The sequence below is a fragment of the Miscanthus floridulus genome, chromosome 9, assembly GCF_019320115.1.
Source record: "Miscanthus floridulus cultivar M001 chromosome 9, ASM1932011v1, whole genome shotgun sequence".
NCBI classification, from domain to species: domain Eukaryota; kingdom Viridiplantae; phylum Streptophyta; class Magnoliopsida; order Poales; family Poaceae; genus Miscanthus; species Miscanthus floridulus.
Window position 1 is genome coordinate 119,695,416 of NC_089588.1, and position 24,466 is coordinate 119,719,881.

Genomic DNA, 24,466 nt, shown 5'->3' on the forward strand with positions numbered 1-24,466 from the left:
TACATGTGCAGTCACTGGGATGGCACATGTGCTGCCTCTGCATCAATTACATGGACGGGAAGTGGATGCCTATAAGAGAGGATGCTTGCATAGGAACCAGGGAGTGCATGCTCTTTGTGTTTTCAGCCGGCGCGTGCGCTCTTGGTCTCAGGCACACATCGACGCAAGTCCTCAGGTCTGGATCGCTGGCCGCAGCCTGCTTGGTGGGCTCTAAACCGTGGTGAGTAGATGCATTTCTCATCATTTGGAAAAAAATACTTACCATTTTGAGTAGAAACAGAAACGTCTTACTTAGCTTCGAACAAATTTTAGGTTCAAGTCTTTATTATCTCAGCCGCTCTTATCCCTGGCCATAATGCAGCATAACAAGCTGGTCGTGCTCCATGTCTTAGCCAACCATCGATGCAACTCATCTCCAGCTCCTCCCACGGCCACCTTGGTGAGTTGAAGCTTTTTCTTTTGGAGAACACTCCTAACTCCTAAGTATGTTAACTTTCTACTTTGAGCTGAAACAGGAACATCTTTCTTAGCTGAACAAATTTTATTAATTAGGTTATTGATCGAAAAAAATATTAATTAGGTTCAAGTCTTTGTTGTTGAACTATAAACATTTGTCCTTAGTCTTTTTTTCGGATCGGTCAAACATTCAATTTCGTTTACTTGTTTCAGTTTGATCTGTTGTTGCACTGAAGAAAAGAAACAAGCGGAGGGGGATAGCAACTGGAACACACAGTGAAACAACTTTAACTGGGAATCGACGAAATTTTTCATTTGATGTGGCAGTGAAGGTAGATGTAAAATTTGGATGGCTTTGAGGGAAGCTATATAAATTTCAGTGGTATTGAGGGAATTGACTCAATCCCTGTAAAAGGTGGGCTTTTGCTATAGAGCCCGTCTCGCAATTTTCAGTGGCTGTGCCCAAAAATATCCGCCTATTATATCTCCTAAAATATTTTGTATAGTAGTCTAATGATGTAGTCCAAAGTTCAAATTTACAAGAGGGCTGAAATTAGAAATTTTGTGAGACATGAACGATTAGTTTACTGAGCTCATAAAATATGTATACGGTCTCGGTAGAAATAGCACAACAATAAGCATACGAGTAGAATAAAAATTAATAAGACAGGTTTTTAAGCGAGGAAACTGGTCAGCAATAGCTATATGGAGTTCATGCAGATGTATGCGGTAGGGGATCATCAAGAGGGGATTAGACAATTAGAAGTCGAACAAATAAACAAAAGTACATTCAAACATTGTTTTCATGTAACAAAATGAAAAACTACTAGATATATCTATGTTATTTGCGTAGGCCACCTTGTTGTTTTAGATTACTTACTTGGTTGCATGTTTGGAAAATCTAAGTTGCTGCGTTATTTTTGGTGTGGGTGTTGCGATGGGAGATGTGACAGGTACCATCATCATCTTTAGAAAGATTCAGTAATCGATTAACATAACATATGGTCCGTTCTAAATTGTAAGACGTTCTAGCTTTCTATATACATAACTTTTGTTGTGCACCGAGCTATACATTACGTCTAAATACATAATACAAATCTATGTACGCAGAAAAGCCAGAATGTCTTATAATTTGGAATAGAGCGTTAGTGAGAAAAAAAACCTCATCGTTGGTACTATATATACGGCTGCTGGTGGCCTGCTCTTCTCGCCTTTCACAATCTATACTCTTGTTGAAAGAAGCAGCATCGCATTCCTCACGCTGCATGCTAGCCAAGGTGACAAGCGACTAATATAAACATCGTGTCTTTGCATATTTCTCGTCATTTTATTATTATTTCCTTCTAAGCTATATCTAGCAGCATGCATGAATGGCACCTAATGTATGCATTATTGGCTGTGTACGCAGCAGACAGATATAGTTAGAAGCCATGGCGGTTGTTCTCGATGCTTTGGCACCCTATGTGAAGAAGATAATCACGGACATGGCAAAAGAGGAGGTGCGCATGCTGCTGGGTGTTCCCGGTGAAATCAACAAGCTGAAGGATAACCTGGTATACCTCCAGGACTATCTGGCTGATGCTGAGAGGAGGCGCGTCACCGATGTTAGCGTGCAGTCGTGGGTGAAGAAGCTCAAAGACGCCATGTACAAGGCCGCAGACATCCTTGAGCTTTGCCAGCTCGAGGCCATGGAGCGGAAGGAAAAGTCTTCCAGCAGCGGGGACGCTTCAAGTTGTTTCTGTTCTCTTGAAGGACTCATGACCATGTGTGGAAATCTGCAGGATGTCATCCAGCCATTGGTGTTCTGCCTGCAGAACCCTTTGTTCGCCCATGAGACGGGTAGCCGGATAAAGAAGCTGAACCAGGAGCTTGACAGCATCCGCAAGGGCGCTGCTCAGTTCAATTTCCTCAAACTCGGATCCTACGAGGAAAAGAGGACGCCAACAGATAGTACAGCACAAGCAAGACGCAAGACGACATCGGGGTTCGATGAGTCGGCTATCGTTGGTGAAAAGATCCAGAGGGATACAGAGAACCTGGTGCAGAAGCTAATAATGTCCAATAATCGCCACGACAGCAGTGCCAGTACTACCATCAAGGTGGTGTCAATCGTAGGCCCCGGTGGCATGGGCAAGAGCACTCTTGCCAGGAAGATCTTGGCAAACGAGGCCATCAAGGAGGAGTTCAAAACCAAGATATGGCTGAGCGTCACTCAGAAGTACGAGAAAGTGGAGCTGCTGAGGAACGCCATCACCCAGGCCAAGAAGGAACCGGCCAAAGGGAAGGACGAGTCCTTTCTCGAGGAGACCCTCACGGATGCCCTGTCGGCGAACAAGTTTCTGCTCGTCTTGGACGACTTGTGGACGGACGGAGCGTGGAAGGAAGTGCTCCACGTCCCTGTGGTTAGCGCTGCCCGTAAGCAACCGGGCAGCCGCGTCCTGCTCACCACAAGAAATGAAGACGTCACACTCAAGATGGGACACTATCACTCGCACAGTGACCAACTCCATGTCAGCAAACTGGACGATGAAGATGCTTGGTCCCTGCTCAAGAAACAGCTGCCCCGCCAGCGGCAGGTCAGTAATCCAGTCCAGTCCGCGTACAAACCGATCCATTTGATTGTTTTCAAAAAAAATATTACAGAGATGAATTAATTAGGACATGAATTTAGTCAAACATTATCGTGCAGTAGCTATTTACATATTTATTAAGTAGGATATTCCAAAAACATGTATGCTCCAGCAGTTGTTATGAAAAATCACATTTTCTTGGCGCCTGGGGCGGTTGGATATCCCCATTGTCTGTCCTCCACCAGGATGGCCAGCGAGCAGCACCTTGCCATCAGCTCAGATCCCAACACCACTGTCTGAGGTTGACCGGACCCCGGCTAGACCACCACCAATGGCCAGGCGCATGGTAAACCCCAGTCCCCAGGGCCTTAATCCTAAAGACCGATGAACCCTAGCCCTAATTTTATTATCGTCATCGCTGTTGCTCCTCCGGGGAAAATTAAAGAAACCCTATTGATCCTGAGCTTTACCTCTAATATTGTCACCGGACATGAAGAATATTATCCCGCACCTAGACCGGACAGGATGAACTGGGTGAAAACTCATGCGTCCAAAGGGCACCCACCTTTCCTCATGAATATCCTACCATATAAGTTTCCTAATTAGATTTTTTTTTCTATAATCATATTATTACCGTATGTATTTCCACTATTATTCTTTACTCTTTATACATGGCACAGTCCTTCCTTATACACATATATTTGTGGAATGGAAGATTATATACTACATCCATTCTAAATTATAGATCGTTCTAACTTTATAAAATATAGAGTTTTTACTATGTATCTAAACACAATATATATCTAGGTGCATAGATAAAGCTATAAAACTAGAAAAGTTAGAACAACTTATAATTTGCAACTTGCAACCGACGGGGAAGCAACTATTAATGGAAAATGTAGTGGGTCATTAAAAATAAATTAACATCAGTCACTACTCACTAATCATATGCAAGGCTCTCCATCCTTGGCCGTAGGTCTGTTAAATTTTTTACCGAAGTTCTCCAGATTTTCCAATGATTCCGGATAAAGGATTTGAAGATGTCCCAAGACGTTCAGGAATATAGATTGGAACCTTTCAACGTGCTCCTCTTACCTGAAGTACTTGGCTTATTACCTCGGGGAGCTGACCGGTGACCCATCTCTCTCTAACTCCATGTCTCCATCCATAAGATTTTTTAGAAGTAAATATTATAGCTTTTTATTTCTTTTGGAGTATTTAAAATCCAGTAGTTAAACTAATTGGTATCCTGACATTATCTCCAAAATATCCTTCATTTTTGGAGGTGGTTCGAAACCACATCTAAAACTCACATTTCTAGTGACAACTATAATTTTCAACAACCTCTAAAATAGTGGCATTTCTAGAGGCAGCTCAAAACAGCACCCGCCACTATAAATCAATTTATAGAGATGATTGGTAATATAGCCTGCCTCAAAAAATTCATGCAGCAAAAAAAATATAACTTTTCCAAATAGAGTTGAGTAAAGACATCCACATCTTTGTAGCCGATGACTTCTCCATTTGAAATTATTTAGACTCCAAAATTATGTTTTATGTTCTTAGTATGAAATTGATTTGTTTTCAATTCTTCAAACAACTTTAGATGCAGAGATGCCCTAAATCAAAGTTGTTGTGCTCGACAAGAGCTAAAACCTTTCGGTTCAGATATTTTCCTTTTCAGATCATTTAGCAGATGAAATATTCAATATGAGATTCACGAAGTTTAATGTAAAAGGATAGCATACTACAATTGGTCACAAGTTAATCTGAGTCTTAGTGGTATGGTACTTATGCACGAGGTTTGCAGTCTCGAGTTTCATTCCATGAACTGCATGTGCAGTACGTATTTCTGAAGGACCGAAACGGCGACCAAAGGGGGTGAATGGGAGCCTCAAATTTCTTTCGAAATATTTGGCCACTGTCCCAAAATCAAACCCCAAAGACAAACACACGAAAGATGAGTAGTCCACGAGACAACTAGGTGGCTGGATGTCTATGGCGATGACCTAAGAGACACAGCGGGACCCTCTAGAAACAACCAAGCCAAGCCCTCGATGGAACGCCTTGAAACCGAAGACTGCACAGGGCCAGAATGTCCACGGGCCAAGTGCGGACTGTCCGCGGTCTGCGCCGGACTGTCCGCCGGCCAGAACTCCGAAAACAGACAACGTGAAACAGTTCTGCCCCAAATTTCGCAGCAGCGGCGTACTGTCCGTGTCTGAGTGACGGACTGTCCGCGCCTGTGCTGAAGCAAAACAGTACATACTGAAGAACTTGCCTAGGGCTCGACCCCGACAGGCAGACTATCCCCTGGTACACCCCGGACTGTCTCCGGGTTGTGGAACAGTGCGCCCGAAAATCAGCCAAGAACACAAATTCGCCGGATTTGTGACCAAATCAAAACCAACTGCCACCAAAATTGAACCAAGGGATCACAAGGCAGTAGGTGAGCTACTCCTAACAGATCATCGCTCAAAGTTTAGCCAATCAATGAAAAATTCTGATCACGCGAAGAACACCAGTTTTTCAACTCCGAAAATTGAATCGCCCCGACCTATGAACTCGTGAGGATTCGGACAAATTCCTTTAGTGGAAAGGATCAACTCAGGTCCTAATTCATCCCAAATCAATTGGTTTGACTCAAAACGACCCACAACTCAAGATTTAAGCAAGAACGTGAGAAGGGGTGGAGAGGGAAAAACAAGAAGCGTGAAGAACACGAACGGGAATCGCACAAAAATCTCAAACCTTGAATCCCAGAGTGCACGAGGAGGTTAGGGCCTCCATTTCGGCACAAATCTTCGGTTCGATTACACAGATGAACTTGCTAGATCCTATGAGGACCTCTTGAAGCACACTAGAGGGAGAGAGAAGACCTAGAGAGGAGAAATGCAAATGGCAAGCGGTGAGGGTGATTGGGGCACCCTCATCCTTATTTAACAGGGCTATTACACAAGTCCCAAACTACCCTGGATAATTAGGGCGAACCACCTTACCCTAAGGCATTATGGTCCAACTCAGCCTTCTGTCGATCGGACGGCCACACTTCCTGCACAGACTTGCTTCGCCTCGACGCAACCTCTGTGATTCCGCCACATGCCACCCCGTTCCTCCTCAGAACCTCCGTCCGGGTTTTGAGGCCCAAACCCGAAAACCGTCCACCGGTGGTTTTGTGGCCCAAACTACCAAACCCGCTCGTGAGTAGCGTAAACAATACGCGTCCCCCGCTCCTCGACACGTGTCACCACCGTCCTCGACCGCTCGGACGCCAAGTCTTCCAGAGCCTCCACTTGACTTGCACGTCTGCTATCTTGACTCCGTTAACACGGTCACTCCACCATGTACACTTGCACTTGTCGATGTCCCCAGTTATCAGCCACCGCGGCTGGTCCTCCGGCGCTCCGGTCCCTCAGTCCAAGCCTCACGTCCGCCCTTCACCGCTCCCAGTCCATCGGCATGGCCCATCTCTACTTGACCTTTCACCTCGCCATCGACCACCGCCTCTGAGCTCCACACCTGCGCACCACAAGCCAAGAGACATGTTACACAACACCAACTCACACCATGGTTAGTTCACAAAGTCAACCCAAGACGCGAATCACGTAGACAATCACTTATCACACTGAGACCACATGGGTACATATCGACCATGTGTCTGCAATTTCATTAGGAAAGGCATGAGGTCTAGACTTCTCAATGCCGTTAAAAAATCTTTTGCCTTTTTTAGCCTATTCACAAAACCTGAAAACGATTTCTATACATGGATTAGTTTCGATCTGCCTCTACAAAACAATTTCTAAGGACAGTTGGATAACGCATGTGGAAATCGATGACACAAACAAAGGTGAGTGTACAACGACCCGCCGCTAGAAATAGACTTTGACTGCCTCTACAAATCCTTACCATGATAGGGATCCATGCCCCACCCCAAACTAACCATCACTGTAGAAAAGATACAGGTCATCTATTTTTCACACGTATATGTGTTCTCTCGCTCCATCCCTCTTCGCATCTTACCTACTCATTATTTCTGCTCGCAATATGGATTATATATTCCTTCGAACCTTGCTGTCTAAATCTTTGATCATCATTTTGGCATTTAAATGACTACAAATAAAAAGTCATTTAGAAACTTCTAGTTGACCTGAAAACCAATAATTTTGATATAGTAAGGTTTAACTCCGTCCAAGTTCTTATACACAAGTCGTGAATGTCAGAAGACAAAGCTGAAACTGACGAATTAGAAAGGGAGGAAATTAGTCCTGGCTCTATTTAATAGCCCGTATCTCTTTCTAAAAACTGCACTAATCCCAAAGCATACTTAATTAAATAATTAAGTAACTACTGTTTTTAATCAGCCCAGGCCAGCCCTGCGGTGCTCAGGCCATCCCAGATCAATCATTATTTTGACGACCGGAGAAGCCACGGCTCGCCATGGTTGCTGAATCTCTATTGTGTGCCATGCGCACGGCACGACACCTTTCAGGCTTCGGATGCCGCCGGTGACTCTGTTATGCCTGTCGTGGCTTATTCACTCTATCGTCCTACCACACCAATCATGCCGCTTTCCCTAAACCTGGTGCCTGGCGGACCTTGGTGCCGCGCTGCAGCTCCTTGGAGAGTTCGCCGGATCCGGAGTCCTCACCATCCCAATGATCTCCATCAGTCGTTTGTGATGCCCATATGCCTTCACATCTAACCTCTCCTCACCGCAGTGAGCCCGCCCGGCCCGCCAGCGCAAGTAACTCTTTTTGGGCATGAGTAATAAAGCAGTTATCAATCGAATTCACAGAATTGTACTATGCACCTGACGTATAGATGCAGATAATCTTCGAGCTTTCGAATTGCTATGTACCAACTCTGGGTTAGCTAGTTTGGTAGTACTGCTTCTGTTCGTGAGCCTGACATTGACGATTACGACGAGGGCCAACAGCAGAGTGCAAGTAGACGAGGGTGAAATTGGCGAGGGCATGCATGGGACAGAGTTGGGAAAATCCAGCAATGCGCTCCCTCGCTCTGTTGCAATCGCTAATCGCCATATCCAGATGACCGCTGGCAGCATGCGAAACGAGAACTGCTCAACCAGCACACTTACTCCCTGTCCCTATTTATTTGTCGTCTCCGGTTTTCGTGCTACAAGTTTAACTAGATTTGTATAAAATGCGTGCAATATTTATATTTGCAAATAAATTTATTAAAAACTAGATTAAAAGATCTATCTAATGATATCAATTATATATCATAAATATTAATATTCTTTTATATAAATTTAGTCAAAGTTACTTCTCGAGAAACGAGAACGACAGATATTTAGAGACAGGGGGAGTAAATTGGATCCGTAGACATAGGGCGGGCTGGGTTGGGAATGGTGGGCATAGGGCTGACCAAACAACTAATAATAATTTATTAGTAAACTAATTAAAGGCTGCCTTGGGATTCGTGCATCTTTTAGAAAGTGGTCTACCGGCGCACTCCTCTAATATGTATCTATGCCGATTCTCAATAAAAAGGAAGCAGTAATAAGCCATATATACCTGTGTGTGGGCTCTCAATAAGAACCTGCAAGGATAATCATAGAGAGGGATCTATAGTGCCTCTTACTGAGAGCCAAAACAAATAATCAAGTATCCATAGAGTTCCCGATGTAAAGGCCGGCATGCAACAACATAATGCTTTTCTTGTCCACATGGCCTAAGCTATCTGAATAGTGATTATGTCAAACGGGCCTAGGCTTTTTTTCGAATCACAGTAGAGACACTTACACATGTGCACACAGTCATCTCTATGAACGCATGCATACACCCGATCCCTACGCCTATGAGCATCTCTGAACTAAGACTTGAGCCGGCGATCTCGAGATTGACGAAGTCACCACCTATGAACGCACAAACGCACGTGCCCCCTACCCCCTATGGGCACCTCTAAAAGACTAAGACTTAAGCCAACAATCTTGAGATTGATGAAGTCAACATAGGCATCTCGCCGTCGATGGATACATCGCCTACCACTCAAAGAACAAAGTCAACTCAAGATTGACGTAGTCACCACCTATGAATGTATGCACACACCCGACTCCTACCCTTATGAGCACCTCAGAAGGATTTAGACTCGAGTCAACGATCTCTAAATTGACAAAGTCACCACGTGCGTCTCGCTATCAACTGGTACGTCGCCTACCACTTAGAGAATAATGTCGTTAAATTCTAAATAAATCCAGAAAAATGCGAGCACCAGTGTCTAGTTGAGGACTTGAACCGGGCGAACAGGTTCCACCACAAGTAACCCAACCAGCTTGTTATGCTTTTTTATTCAACTTGGTTTTGTAGAACATGGAAATTTCAGTTCTAGGTTATTCTATTACCTTCTCATATCTATATAAATTGTTTTCAGTTCTCTTCTAAATACACATGTGGATAATTCGACACCACGTTTGATTTCCATATTTTTTTACCATTGGATAAGTAACGTTTGAAGTTAAATTGCCACAAGTTGTTAAAAATTGCATTTGAATACTATATTTACAACTTAAATTATTCGGTCATGTCTTGAATTTATAGCTCACCTTTACATGATTGCAATTTACTTATGCTGTTTTATCGCATTGGAGGCAACCAAATTTCCTTGCAGGTGTACAGTTTTGTTTTTTTCAAACTACATTCCTTCGTTTATAAATGGTTTTGTATATCTTTGTACACCTGTAGGCACTACACATTTCTAAAATTCTTTTTATCCTTTAAAATTCTTTATGCAAGTAGATTTCATGGCGTATTTTGATATGTAATGCAACGGATTGTGGATAGAGTTACTAAGTTTTTCTTTATGGATGACGCTAGGTGGGTATTGCGGGTGACTATGAGGAGCTGAAAGATATCGGGATGAAGATTATTAAAAAATGTGATGGATTACCTCTTGCTATTAAGGTTATGGGTGGACTCTTAAGCACAAGGCGTCCAAAAGAACGTGAATGGGAGATTGTTTTGAACAAGAATATTGAGTGGAAAAAAGATGAGGCGCAGGAGGAAGACGAACTCAACTATTCAGTTCGTTTGAGCTATGAAGATTTATCTCCACAATTGAAGCAATGCTTTCTCTACTACTCACTTTTCCCAAAGGGTTCAGGCTTTATAGAGGAAAGAGTTATTAGTATGTGGATTAGTGAAGGGTTTGTTCAGCATGATGGGAGGTCAGAGTCAGGCCAACTCGATCTTGAGGATATAGGGGCTGAGTATCATCGGGAGTTGGTTGCTAGGAACCTTTTGGAGCCCGATGATTCAACTGACAATATATGGGACTACACCATGCATGACATTGTCCGCTCATTTGCTCAATTTATGTCAAGAGAAGAAGCTTTTGTGGTTCACGAGGATCAAGCCGACATTAGAAGTCTTCTACCAGAAAACAAAAGATTCCGCCGTCTCTCTATTGATATTGTTGATTCAGAACTGGAGTGGTCCATCCTAGAGCAGCAAGAAACATTGAGAACATTATTATTGATAAGCTGTGACATTAAACCTATAGGTTCATTACAAAATTTTGCTAGTCTGCGGGTACTGGAAATAAGCTCCGTGCAGTCTGACTGGTTAGTGGACTCTCTGTGTCAACTCAGACACCTAAGATACTTGTCATTGTCATATACAGACATATCTAGGCTTCCACATGACATCCATAAGATGTGGTTCCTTCGACACATTCAGCTTGACAACTGTACAAAGTTGGAGAAGCTTCCAGATAGCATCACAAAATTAGTCGGTTTAAGAAATCTTTCCTTAACTGGGTCCAATGTTGATACAATACCAAGAGGGTTCGGCGGTTTAACAAATTTGAGAGCACTTTATGGGTTTCCAGTAAAGATGGATGGTGACTGGTGCACTTTAGAAGAGTTAGAAGCTCTTTCACATCTTAGAAGTCTTCAAGTCAACAGTCTGGAAAATGTGCTTGATAGCTCAATTGCTACAAAGGCTGGAATTAGAAGCAAGAAGCATCTGGAGTATTTGGAGTTAAATTGGTACGTTGATGATGATGATGATGATGATGATGATGAGAAGGAGGAGGAGGAGGAGGAAGAGGATGGCGATGATCGTGATGACAACCAAGATGATGAGGTTGAGGAGCAGCAGGAGGTGGAGAAGGAAGATGATGAGAAGGAGGAGGAGGAGGAACATGAGGACGATGAGGAGAAAGAGGAGGATGAACAAACAGAAGTTGAGAATATTGATCAGGAGAAAGAGGAGGACGATGGTCATACTGAGGATGGTGTAGGAAAAGAAGAGCAACAAATTGGTCCAGATCAACAACAGAGAATTGAGGATGTATTTGATGAGCTCTGTCCTCCACCTACATTGGACACCCTAATAATTTCAAATTATTTTGGCCGTCGGCTGCCAAACTGGATGCACTCGCCAGCACAAACAACCTTTCGATGCTTGAGGTCCATTGTCATACAGAACTTAACCTATTGCTCTCGATTACCAGATGGTTTGTGCAGAATCCCCGGATTGGAAGAACTGCTTATCAGCAATGCTCCAGCCATCGAGCATGTTGGGCCTGACTTTCAGAGCGTAGCAAGCGGAGATGGAGGAATTGTTTCTAAACCGTTCCCTGAGCTAGTAAAATTGGAATTGCTCGGGCTGTCCGTATGGAAGGAGTGGAACTGGGAGAAGCACAGCGAAGCCATATCCATGGCAGCTCTGGAACATCTACAACTCACAGACTGCAAGCTGACCCATCTTCCCCCTGGACTTGCCTGTGACTATAGGTATAGTCTGAGAAGCATATGCCTAAAAGATCTCACACTGCTAGAATATTTGGAGAACTTCCCTTCGGTTGTGAAACTCGATGTGCACGAATGCCCCATGCTCAAGACGATCAGCGGCTTCTCCATGTTGCGGACGGTCAACATTGATGGTTGCCAGAAGCTGAAGGTACTGGAGGGTGTCCCGGTACTCGACAACATGGTGTTGGATGATATTCCATGGGATGTTATTGGGACACCAGCCAGATGTAGGCCCAAGGGATATCAAGCTGGACTGCAGCGTCAGCTCCCACAAGACCTTACTATTATCAGGTAGGTTTGCACTTATTGATTAGATCAATAATTTGACAGAAGATATACACCGTCAGCCATCACCGCGCATAAGATTAAGAAAGCAAGTTTCTTTTCAATGTAATAGGTGCATGTATAACATGTCCCCTCTACTTCTTGTTTGAACACGAATTTTTTTCTCTCACCTTGATTGATAAATTAAATTTATCATGGTTTAGCCCAAGGTTCTGGACACAACGCCCAAGATAAATAACCTGCTCTTCGCCGACTCAAGACCCATCTGTAATTCTTTTGAGAGGGTCCTGTACACACGCAAAAAAAGAGATTAGGAGGCTCTAACCTTCAGTACGCGGGAACGTGCACTACCACCGAACGTCCACGTGTGTACCCTACTTTTTTTTTGAAAAAAAAACAGAAAAAATTACGACACCAGGGTTTGAACCATGGTGGATGGTGTCCCACTGGATAGCCCTAGTACTGGACCACATATCCTTTCGCAAGACCCTTCTGTAATTTGGTAACGAGACTCGAGGTCTCAGTACACCGAAGTATGGAGTTGCTCCTTTGCATGCCGGTCTGACTCATGTCGCTGCCACTCCCCTCCATTGTTGTGTTCCTCTCCTTCAGGCCATCGATTTCTCAATGGGCCATCTTCTCACTACCGGAAACGTCAAATTTGCTGAGTGTTTTTATGTTTGCCGAGTATATTCTCTCGGGCACTCGGTAAACAAGGTTTTTGCCGAGTGCTACGCTAAAAACACTCGGCAAAAAAAAACACTCGGTAAAGAGGAGGTTTGTCGAGTGTCAAAAAAAACACTCGGCAAAGATGGGGTTTGCCGAGTGTTTTTTTTTTTTTGACACTCGGCAAAGAAGTAAAATATTTTTTCTGGGAAAGAAGAAGAAAAAAAATGAAAAAAAAACTTTGCCGAGTGTCCCGATCTAGGACACTCAGGCAAAGGAAAAAATATTATTTCTAGGAAAGGAGGAGAAGAAAAAAAATGGAAAAAAAACTTTGCCGAGTGCCTAGATCTAGGACACTCGGCAAAGAAAAAAATACTTTTTCTAGAAAAAAAGAAAAGAAAAAATGAAAAAAAAACTTTGCCGAGTGTCCAGATCTATGACACTCGGCAAAGACTGCTTTATCGAGTGTCAGATCTAGACACTCGGCAAAGCTCCAGCACTATAACTCACGCACCCCAGGAGGTCTCCGCTGTTACGTCTCTGCTGCCCGCCTCTCCACTCCACCCTCCTCTAGTCCATTCCAAGTCCCCCACCGGCCACCACCACACCAGCTAGCCCCACCACTCCATCCGAGTCTTCGACTCCAAGTTGTCCTCCGGGATTCCTAAATCGAAGCTGTGACTTTCAGTTCACTGTGTTTCCATTTTTTCTCCTTTTTCGTTCTTGAGTTTGATCTCAATTTCCTAGAGTTTGGGTCAATCCCATACAATGATTTTTGGGGAATAGGTTCGTGCTAGGTTGAATTGCATCTGTACAAAATTTGGGAGCGTTTCATGGAGTTTTAGTTTGGTTTTCGTCAGATTTTGGTCGCTCCTTTTTCTTCTGTTCGTTCTTGCTTCTTCTCTGTTAGTGTGTTCGTGACTGTATCGAGCAGGAGCAGCTGTCCAGCCGCCAAGCAGCAGCACTACCAGCGCTAAGTGCTCAGGCACCAAGCGAGCTCACTTGAGCGGTTCTTGCTGTGGGTGCTCGTGGCTGGCAGCTAGCCTCTCTCCCTCCTGTTCTGCCCTGTGCTTGACATCATGGTGCACCGGGTCTTGATTCAGGCCACCGGAATTGTCTCCAGTCACCACCAGTAGGCAGGGAGCACTCACCAGTGGCCGAGCGTTCAGCAGCAGGCCTCAAGCGTCGAGCATCTCGTCCATCCCGCTCAGCCAAGCGGTGTTCGCCCCTGCCCGGAGCTGCTTGCCTGCTATTGCTCGATTTGCCTCTGCTTGTTTCACCTGTGATTTTGGATTCGGAATGGAGGCCCGAATCCTCCAGTTGTCCTTTGGGATTCCTAAATCGAAGCTACGAAGTTCGTTCACTATGTTTCCAATTTTTCCCCTTTTTTCGTTCTTGAGTTCGATCTCAATTTCCCGGAGTTTGGGTCAATCCCAGGCAATGATTTTTGGGGAATAGGTTCGTGCTAGGTTGAATTGCATCTGTGCAAAATTTGGGAGCGTTTTATGGAGTCTTAGCTTGTTTTAAATCAGATTTTTGGTCGCTCCTTTTTCTTCTCTTCGTTCTTGCTTCTTCTCTGTTAGTGTGTTCGTGACTGTATCGAGCAGGAGCGGCGGCGTGGTGGTGGTGGCGGGCGGCGTGGTGTGCTGAGAAAAAAATTATATTTTTTTCTTTGGAAAATAGGTTTGCCGAGTGTAATTCCAAAAACACTCGGCAAACAATAATTCTTTGCCGAGTGTATTTTGGAAAAACACTCGGCAAACCACTTTTTTTTGCCAAATGTCAAATTTGACACTCGGCAAACCATTTGTCGAGTGCGCGATAAAAAACACTCGGTAAATAGCTATTTGCCAACATTGTAGATGTCGTGCGTTGTTTGTTGAGTGTTACACTCGGCAAAGCCTTTGCCGAGTGTTTTTTGGTCTTTGCCGAGTGCCTGTGGCACACGGCAAAGTTAGTATTTCCAGTAGTGTCTGGTCCTCCTAGAGGCTGAGGACATGGTCGGCAAAGCCTGCAAAGGCAACCTAGGCCAACTACATCAACCAAACCAAACAAATAATCACACTATACCACAACCAATCTGTAGCGTCAGACAACGGTAGCTAAAACGTAATATTAACATACAACCATCGGTCGCTATAAATTTGTAATAAATCATTGGTCGCTATTTTTACATGTATCGACGGAACAACGGTGGCTAAATATATTTAGCCTGTTATGTCAAACAATCGGTCGCTAAAAACAAATGCTAGAGTCAAACGATTGGTGGCTATAGCCCATTTTCATTTTTTGGTACGCTCAGCCCAGCCCACTCGCGCACACTAAAATTAGCGCAGCCCACCAGTCAGTGCCACCCAAAACCCTATCTCCAGCACTATTACCCACCCAGCAGTCGCATCTCACCCAGCAGCCGCCAGCCGCACACATCGTCTTGCATAGCAGCGTGTATTTCAGTCCGGGCTGCCGCCGCCGCTGCCGTCCCCGCCGGCCCCCGCGAGCTCCGTCCGTGCCACCCGCATCTCACCTCTTCACCAGCGCTGCCCACGAGCTCGCCGTCCCCGCCGTCACAGCCGCCATCAAGCCATCAAGACCGTCGTCCAGGTCGCCATCCCCGCTGCGCGCTCGCCGGTATCGCCGTACTCACCTGAGCCGCCGCAGCCGTCGTCCCCACCCGGCCCAGTCGTCGCAGCCGCCGTACTGGTTCCCTTCCATCCTGTCCGCTGCTACCTTCCCCTCCTATCCCCTCTCGGCATTGGTCCCTTTCCCAGGCTTCCTTGGATGCACGCACAGCAGGTTAGCATGGAGGCGTTACTTGTTTTTTAGACTAGATGGAACCCTGTGTGAACAATGTCGCCTGCATTTGATTGCACATATATACTATGTAAAAAATAGCATGGTCAGTGATTTTTGTGTGGCTTGAATGGAAGTATGCAATTTATCCCCAGGCATGGTCTACTTATTATTTCGAATGCATCAAGGCTAGTATCTTGCTAATTAGAACGTGTTTAATTTTCACCTATTTGCTTGATGAAGAAAACATGATGCTTGTCCTTACAGAAATAAACAATTTTGGATTTTGTTTCTTATCAATTAATCATACCAGCTAAACCAAAAATAATAAAAATTGTAATACTGTTATAGACAAGCTTGTTTAAAGGAAACTGAGGCCAAGCAACCAAACATTAATCTGTTCCTCTCACCCACACATCAATATGAGCTACCATTCCAAGAGATGATGACGGTGCACCCTGAAACAATAAGTATTGGCAAAGAATGATTCTACCTACTCAAATTCAGACTCGGGTCCCATGTTTTATGCAGATGAAAGCTTCTAGTTGCAAATGCTTATAGGTGTGTGGATAGAACTATTAGCATAAACCCATTCACTGCAGCATAGCCACCAGCCATTTATGCAATTCTTAGTTGGAAGAGATACAGACTTGTTTGAAGTAATAAACTGAGCTCAGGCAACCAGGAACTAAATGATTCATCTAGCCTCTAATTGATAAAGAGTGACTTATAAATTGAAGCTGGGAGACTCAGAGAGACTGCAGTCTAGAGACTTATGTACTATGTCATGTACCAATTTTCTCTGAACTTGTTGGTATATACTAGCCAAGTCTGACCTCACCATATTGTAATTGCAGCTGCTCCACATGTAGTTGGACACCTTGCACGCATTTGAACGTGCTCTTGGCAGCAGCTCTACTTGTTTGTATCGGTAGGTTTCTGTTTCCCCAGCTGTTGATATCTTTTTTTCATGTTGTGGAAGTATGTGACTATTTCAGTGCTTATGATATGTTTTTTATTTCATATTGAAATCTGGTTGATGTCTTGCGTGAAGGTTGAACATGGATAAAACATGGATCGATGATAATGCTAGGTAAAAACCAATTACTTTACAAATATTGAAAGTTATATATACATGTCAAATGGTATTTAACCTAAAACTTTCACATAGGCATACCAAGACATATTTGCAAGGAGTGAATGGTTTCTTAGCTTTTGCTTTTAGTAATTCTGCAGTAGGCAGCAAGATATTATGCCCTTGTAGAAAGTGTGTAAACTCATTTTGGAAAGAGGCAAGTGAACTCCGTGAGCACTTGATATGTGATGGGTTTCTAAAAGGGTATGGAACATGGAACTTACATGGAGAAGCTAGCTCTTCTTTGAATTATGGGAATTGTGATGCTGCTGAGGTCATAGAGGATTCTAGTGAGGATGATGAAATATCTGATTTGCTTAGAGACTTAGCTGCCGGTCTAGATGATAGAGGAGATTTTGAAGACAATAGTTCAACTTTGGAGACTTGTCCTGAACTAGTTGCCCTTCAAAAGTTAGTAGCAAAAAATAGCAAAGAGCTATACCCAAATTGCAAGAAATATACACTGCTAAGGTTCCTAATTAGATTGCTCCACATTAAACTCCTTGGTGGAAGGTCTGATAGATCTATGAACCTACTACTAGATCTACTTAATGATGCACTCCCTGAGGGTTCAAATCTACCTAGAAACTTTCATGAAGCTAAGAAATTGGTGAAATCCATTGGAGTTGGTTACAACAGTATCCATGCTTGTCCAAACGGTTGTGTTCTCTACTGGAAAGAGAATGTGGATTTAAATGAGTGTCCAAAATGTGAGGTTTCTCCATGGAAATCAGATCAGAAGAGTCCAGATGAGAGACATGTGTATAAGGTTCCTAAGAAGGTTCTCCGCTACTTTCCTATAAAGAAAACACTCCAAAGGTTATTTTTGTCCTCTAAAACAGCAAGTCTAACAAGATGGCATGATGAAGACTAAAAAAAGGATGGTCTGCTAAGGCATCCTGTAGATTCACCTCTATGGCAGGACTTTGATGAGAAGCATCCAGAATTTTCTGCAGATAGTTGAAATATCCGTCTAGCATTTGCCATGGATGGGTTTAATCCATTTAGAATGAACAATGTTAGCTATAGTGTTTGGGCTGGTATTTGTATTCCACTCAATTTCCCACCTTCCATGTGCATGAAGCAGTCAAATTTCATCCTTTCTTTGCTCATTCCCGGTAAACGTGGCCTGGGTAGTGATATGGATGTCTTTTTACAGCCACTTATTTATGATTTGTTAGATATGTTTGAAAATGGAGTTAGAACCTATGATGCTTCAAGGGGTGAGTTCTTCAAGTTGAGGGCGGCGGTGTTGTGGACTATTTCAGATTTCTCAGGTTTAGGTTATGTGTCTGGGTCTACAACATCTGGTGAAGGAGGATGTCCTGATTGCCACCAATTTACATGTTCACTTAGACTTCGTAATGGTATGAAGACTTGCTATATGGATCATCGTAGATTCTTGGATGAAAACCACCCATTTAGGTTTGATGCTGATAAATTTGGTGGTAAAACTGAGTTTAGGCCAGCACCTACACCACTTTCTGGGGAGCAAATTTTGGACTGCACTAAGGATCTTAGTACAAGTTTTGGCAAGGATCCATTTGGGAAGCAACCAGCAAGAAAAAGATGGAAGGAAGGGGAGCCCTTAGTCATTTTCAAAAGGAGATCTATTTGGTTCAAACTTCCATATTGGAAAGATTTGATGTTGTGACATAATTTTGATATCATGCACATAGGAAAAAATGTGAGTGAAAGCTTAATTAACACATTCCTGGCCACCACTGAAAAGTCCAAGGACAATTTGAATTCTCATCTGGACCTTCAAGCTCTAGGTATTAGAAGTGATCTTCACCCTGTTGAAGTTGATGACCAATTTTAATTACCACCTGCACCATGCACAATGAGTCCTGATGAGAAGAAATTATTTTGTCAAATACTAAAAGGGGTCAAGTTTCCTGATGGTTATGCATCTGATATACGACACAACATCCAAGTTAATGAGAAAAAAATATTTGGGCTAAAGAATCATGAATGCCACATTGTTCTTCAACACTTGTTGTTGAGGCCTGACATTGCTAGTACTGGGTGGATTGCTAGAGGCCATGAACATATCTAGCAGGTGACTATGCAGCACGTTTGTAGATTTGACATCTTTGTTTGGTTGGCTACAATGTAATGAAAAACACTTTGTTTGGTTGGCTGGGGTATCGTTTTCCATTCCCTTCAGTGTTCGGTTAGGACAAAATGCTTAGTTTTTCTGATCTGTGCATGCAAGCTAGTCATCTTTGAATATGAATATAAACTGTGAGGTCATCTTTATTTGTATTTTTTACCTATGTAGGTCTCATCATTAACTTCATGTGTGTACTGTGTTGTTGTGTTCAGGTGGAGGGAGGCCTTGGAGGTGTACATGATGCCGGATAATGTCACTAGGAAGCCAACATATGACATTTTGCTTTTGATAAGATGGAGATGAGGCATTTTATAGTGAATCTAGTTAGATTGTGCAAGCAAACATATGACTTGTGCCTGCCATTTGACCTAGCTAGGTTGTATGTGTGCTTTTCCTTTTGTAATGATGACCTGTCATGGATCAAGATGATAGAACTTGATGTATTGCTAAACGTTGGCTTCAATGAAGACTTGAGATATACCTTTATCTAATATAATGTGGTTAGTGTTGTGGGCAGCTATGGATTACATATGTATGTGGTTGATGAATAATGTGATATGTTATGGATGTTTAATAGGTTTGAAATCTAGATAATACGAAACTAATATTATATATAATTGTCCTAGTTCATAGCTACTGATTATTGGTTTCTAAAAAGTTTGATATCCTCGAACCATTGGTCGCTAAAACTTGTGACAGATCATCGGTCGGTATAAATATTTGTGTCAAACTATCGGTCGCTATAAATCCTGTCGGTCGCTATAGACTTATAGCGACGCCACTTACAGCGACTTATACATCGGTCGCTATAAAGTTATAACGACCGATGATCGGTCGCTATACGGCTTATAGCGACCGATTTAGAATCGCTACAGATTGCCTGTGTGTAACACCCTAAAATTTGCATATTTTTGAAATAGGAGAAAATGAGTAATTATGCATTTTGTGAGAATTTGAGTTAGGGAAAAATAATAAATTTTATTAAATTAAAATCAAATGTAGGTTCACAATCATGTGTGTGCATTCATGCTGCTGCATAATGATTTTTGAATGGTTTGATTTGAAATCAAATTTCTACTTGATTTGAATTTTGCCCTCAAAATTGGTTTAAAAATAGAAAAGGGATTTCTTTCTTCCTCCCCTTCCTTTTGGCCCGTAGGCCTGCTTCAGCGCGCCGGCCCATTCTTTCCAGCGCCAGCTTAGCTCCCGTGGGCCATTCCTCTCCTTCCTGCTCGGGCTGAATCGCTGCGCCCGCGCCTTCCTTCCCGCACGGCCCAGCTCGGCCTCTTTCTCCCGCGCCACTCTTTCGCACGGCCCAAGTCGCGCTGCACGTCGCCCCGCACTCCTCTTTCCTCCGACCGCTGACGCGCCAGGCTAGCCTGTCGGGTGTATCACCTTCCCCACGCCGTACCCGGGCCGGATTCCTCTGTCACACCGTGTCCACCTCGAACACTATCTTTGCCGATGCCATTCGACTCCGCCTCCGCCACAAGCTCTGTGCCGTGCCTCTCAAGTAATCCCCACCTCATAAATAGCCGGCCGAACCCACGCCTCCCCCCTATACCGCCTCAGAGCCACCTTTTGCCCTGCATCCGAGCCGCAGTCACCGAAGGAGATCCGCCATCCTCCTCGTGGAGTACCACGACCGTCCTGTTCCCTCTCTGCTGCCTAGGTAACTCTAGGTGAGTCCGTCGTCGCTCCCTCTATCTCCCGGGCCTTTTCTTTCATCGAACCGAGCACCATAGACCAAAAACCGAAAGCTCCGGCGAGCCCTTCCATGGCGCCGCCATCGTTAACCCGCCGCCGGTCCTGTTCCAGCCGGCAACATTTTTTTTCCTCCAGATCTAATCTCGGTCGTCCATCTCTAATCCGGCGGCCCAGGATGAAGGATACCCCTTCGTTCTAGAATTTTGCATAAGAGCCCTTATAATTACTTCAGTATTAACCTGCCGTCCCTAGCACCTTTTCAGATTCTGTTTTCTATTTCTAAAAGCGTACTTTGGTTCGGTTAGATTGAAAATACATTTTCAACTATTTACAGTTTTGCCACTCAACTTGTTTTAGCCATAAAATCTTCGTTTTAACTCCGATTTGATCCGTTCAAGTCGCGTTAGATTTGTAATTTCACAATCTACATGTTTATACTACTGTTATGTAGGTTTTCAACTTTTAAAATTCATGGTTAGATTTAATCTACTATTTTACTATAGGCAATCTTGTTTAATTCATAACTTCTTCGTTTTAGCTCCGATTTTTGTGATCTTTGCGTCTGTGTGTTCGTAGCGAGACTTAGATTCGTTTTCCAAACTTTTCATCTTGATTTTATGCTATTGGTGTACTGTTCTAATCTATAGCTTTGTTTGCTTTGCATGATTGCTCCTGGATGCTTGTATGTTGTTGTGTTATTGAGTATAGACGGTGAGCAATTCGTGGTAGATCAAGGGTACTACTTTGACATGCAGGACCAGCAGGAGTACTTTGCTCAAGGCAAGTATAGCATGGGATCATCCTTGTTTCCTATTCACTTTAATTCATTAAATTCATGTTGCATGTGTCACCTTGATAGGGATTCCCTAGAATTGAGCTTTTACCTTGTACCTACGGGTTATGCATTGGGTAGCTTTGCTAGTGCTCAATTAAACCATGATCTTGTAACTTGACTAATGGTATATGCAATAAACATTAAAATATGACTTTAGCAACATGGAAATAGGGGGCTGGAGTATTTAGCTACTTTCTAAATGCTTCAGATTCCTCTCCCTAAGGACTTATCTGTAAGTGATCATCCGAGACTTACAGTACAGCTATGAGGGCTACATGGCTCTGGCTTTAGCTTAGTATGAGGACCTTTTCTAGCTTGTTAGTGGTTACCTTTATTGGCGTAAGAATGGCTTGCCGAATCGGGTATAGTGTGGCCTCTGTCCCCATGTGTATAGGCTGTGTGTCAATGTGCCATCGGGAAGGGGGGCTCTACATCTGTTTGCCGAGTGAATCTAATAGCCCTAACTTGTTAGACGAACCTTTGAAAGGCTTCATAGTGACCCCTGCCTGCTCACCTTAGAAGTGTTTTGGGAGTAATTAACCCGAGCATATGGGTATCACGACTCACAGTGAAAGTGTACAACCTCTGCAGATTATAAAACTGGTATATTAGCCATGCTCACGGGCACGAGCGGCCTTGGAACATTTACGGAATTGATGAACACTAAGAATTATCTGTTTATGCTATTCATTATTCATGTTTACATTGATCATGTGCTTTGCATTGGGAATTGAAACAATTTGTTGCTACTCTTAAGCTAAAATTTTGACAACTAAAAGCTGAATGCTGTTAAACCTGTGTCGAGCCTTTTGAGCCTCATGAACCCCATGTTACACTTGTTGAGTACGACATGTACTTACGCTTGTTTATTTTCATTATTTGGATAAAAATCCTGGATGGGTAACAGATGGCTATGGGTATGATGATTTTCCTTAGGACTACTAGACTTGTGGTCAACCAGTCGACGTCCATGTGAAATGGAACTTCCGTGAGAGATCTTTTCGTTATACTTTCGCTACATTTATGTGATAACTCTGTCTTATTCGTGATGTAATAAACACTTGTGATGATACTATTTATAATTTGTCAGCTTATGTGTGTGACTGATCTCTGGGCGCACTATAAGATTTTGACATCCTATTTTATCCTTAAAATTGGGTGTGACAGATTGGTATCAGAGCTGTGTTGACTGTATGATGCATGCCTAGTTAGCAATGGTCGTTTTAGCTTCTTTTGCTTCACTCATTTCATGCTTCCATCTCACCCTTGTTATTTGCTAAAGTTTTATGCTTCTTTTGCCTTACTCTATTATGAAAAAATATTGCTTCTAATCTAATCTAACTAAATCTAATTCTGTAGATGCCTCGTGCCAGCAAGACTGCCCGCATCAGCACTGGAGGGTACTACCTGCCTCATGGTTTGTCCATGGAGCCTGAGGAGGAGGAACCCCAATAACAAGAATTTGATTTGCCAACACCTGTACCTAAGCTTGAGCCAGTCTAGGAGGAACCCGAAGAAGTTGAGGTCGTCCACCTGTCCGACGATGATGATGAGGAAGACGTCGTTGAAGAGGATGAGCCAATCCCACCCCTAGGATGGACGACAAAAGTTTGGTATAACCAGGATATGAATCCTCTGTTTCACGTCACCGACTCATGAGCATGCTTCAGACCTACTACGCCGACTGGGATGCAGCTGTGAAGTACGTCTGCGAAGAACATACACACCCTCTTGATGACACCTATTGGAAGACCAGGGTGTGCATCTCCATCAAGGACGAATAGAAAGACGCATATCAGCTAGATTCAAACTATGCACATCATGCTCACTATGCTACCATGGAGGATAGCATAGAAGATGCAGCCGCTGAAGCTTGCATAGGTCTCCGTGGTCGTCGATTCGAGGATATGAAGAATGACCAATATCGATTCCTCCCTCACCAACACCCAGAACTGGGATGGGCAATGATGGACCCATAGGGCATGGATCCAACAATCCAAGTGATGGTACACTTTGGCTATGAGTCCGTAGCAAAGATTCGCCGACTGGAGGATCAGTTGAAGGCACAGCAGAAAACCATCAAGAGACACCGACAGGTGATAGATGAACAAAGGATATGCCTCAACTTGCCAAAGATGTACGAGGAGCTTCCCCATAAGTCTCGCCCATAGATGTTGGAGTCCCTTCTATGTAATAAAACGATAGTAGAACGAGTCAAGTTGAGTCTAGTCGAGTCTATTAGTGCAGTGTGAACATTGGTGTGCCTAGTTGATTTGTTATTATGTTTATGTGTGAGTTGGATTTTTGTAATGAGTGCTGGAACTTTGTGGGCCTATCTGCAAGTTCCATAGTTAAGAATATTAAAGATTGGGTCAATAAATAAATAGTTGGGTTGGTATAGGAATCTGTCTTTCGGAGCAGTCTGCCTTTATCTTCATGCCAATTAAAATCTACTTGACCAAAAATTATGAAATTTTTATCAGAATAACTAGACTTAATTATCTTTCAATGCCTCTGGAATCACCCTCATATCTGATCTGGTTTGTGAGATATCGCTGTTTCAAGATAAAGTTTCTGCGCAGTCTGGAATCTAGGAACAGTTTCGGTTGTATCATGTTTTGAGTAACATAACGACAGAATCTGGGAATCTGGTCTGAATAAAAGTTGTAGATAATTTCTTAAGCTTTCCAACCATATAAAGTAAGCCTCTTTCGGATATCTGTAACTCGAGATATGACTGTTTTACCGAGCTGCTAATGTTGAGACTCGTCCAGAAAATTTTTAGGATGTATTCTAACTTGGAAATCTCTAAATCTTGAATATTTGTGTTGGATGGCAGATGTTTGGAAGAGGAAGAGGCCGAGGTCGTGGAGGTGTTCCCCCACATTCACCACCACCACCGCCACCGACTATTGAGCAACTCTTGGCAGTACAGACACAGCTCATGCAAGCGTTGGTGCAGAATCAGCAGAACCAACAGGTTGGTGGAGCACCGCGTGACAAGCGTGGTGAATTTTTGAAGGGCTGTCCCCCAGTGTTCTCTCATGCCACTGATCCACTAGAAGCAGATGATTGGCTTTGTGCAGTGAAGAAGCAACTCAACATAGCGCAATGCGATGATCAGTAGAAG

At 43.4% G+C, this 24,466-nt stretch overlaps 1 protein-coding gene across 2 annotated transcripts; it reads left to right on the forward strand.

Annotated features, from left to right (window-relative positions):
• Positions 1–61: 61 nt before the first annotated feature.
• On the forward strand, positions 62–19,268 carry LOC136484181 (putative disease resistance RPP13-like protein 1). 2 transcript variants are annotated; one of them, XM_066481403.1, is made up of 8 exons: positions 62–220; positions 362–439; positions 670–1,733; positions 1,865–3,032; positions 9,863–12,093; positions 16,401–16,474; positions 16,598–16,636; positions 19,007–19,268. In XM_066481403.1, exons 4-7 carry the CDS (start codon positions 1,887–1,889, stop codon positions 16,600–16,602), a joined length of 3,456 nt encoding a protein of 1,151 aa, XP_066337500.1. In that variant the 5' UTR covers positions 62–220; positions 362–439; positions 670–1,733; positions 1,865–1,886; the 3' UTR covers positions 16,603–16,636; positions 19,007–19,268. The 2 variants fall into 2 exon arrangements, with proteins under 2 accessions (XP_066337500.1, XP_066337499.1); XM_066481402.1 differs by lacking the exon at positions 16,598–16,636.
• The last annotated feature ends 5,198 nt before the right edge of the window (positions 19,269–24,466 follow it).

Coding starts and splice junctions, on each gene's coding strand:
- LOC136484181 (XM_066481402.1), top strand. CDS start 1,887: ATGGCGGTTGTTCTCGATGCTTTGGCACCCTATGTGAAGAAGATAATC. Junction 12,094..16,400: donor CAAGACCTTACTATTATCAG/GTAGGTTTGCAC, acceptor TTGTAATTGCAG/CTGCTCCACATGTAGTTGGA. Junction 16,475..19,006: donor AGCTCTACTTGTTTGTATCG/GTAGGTTTCTGT, acceptor TGTTGTGTTCAG/GTGGAGGGAGGCCTTGGAGG.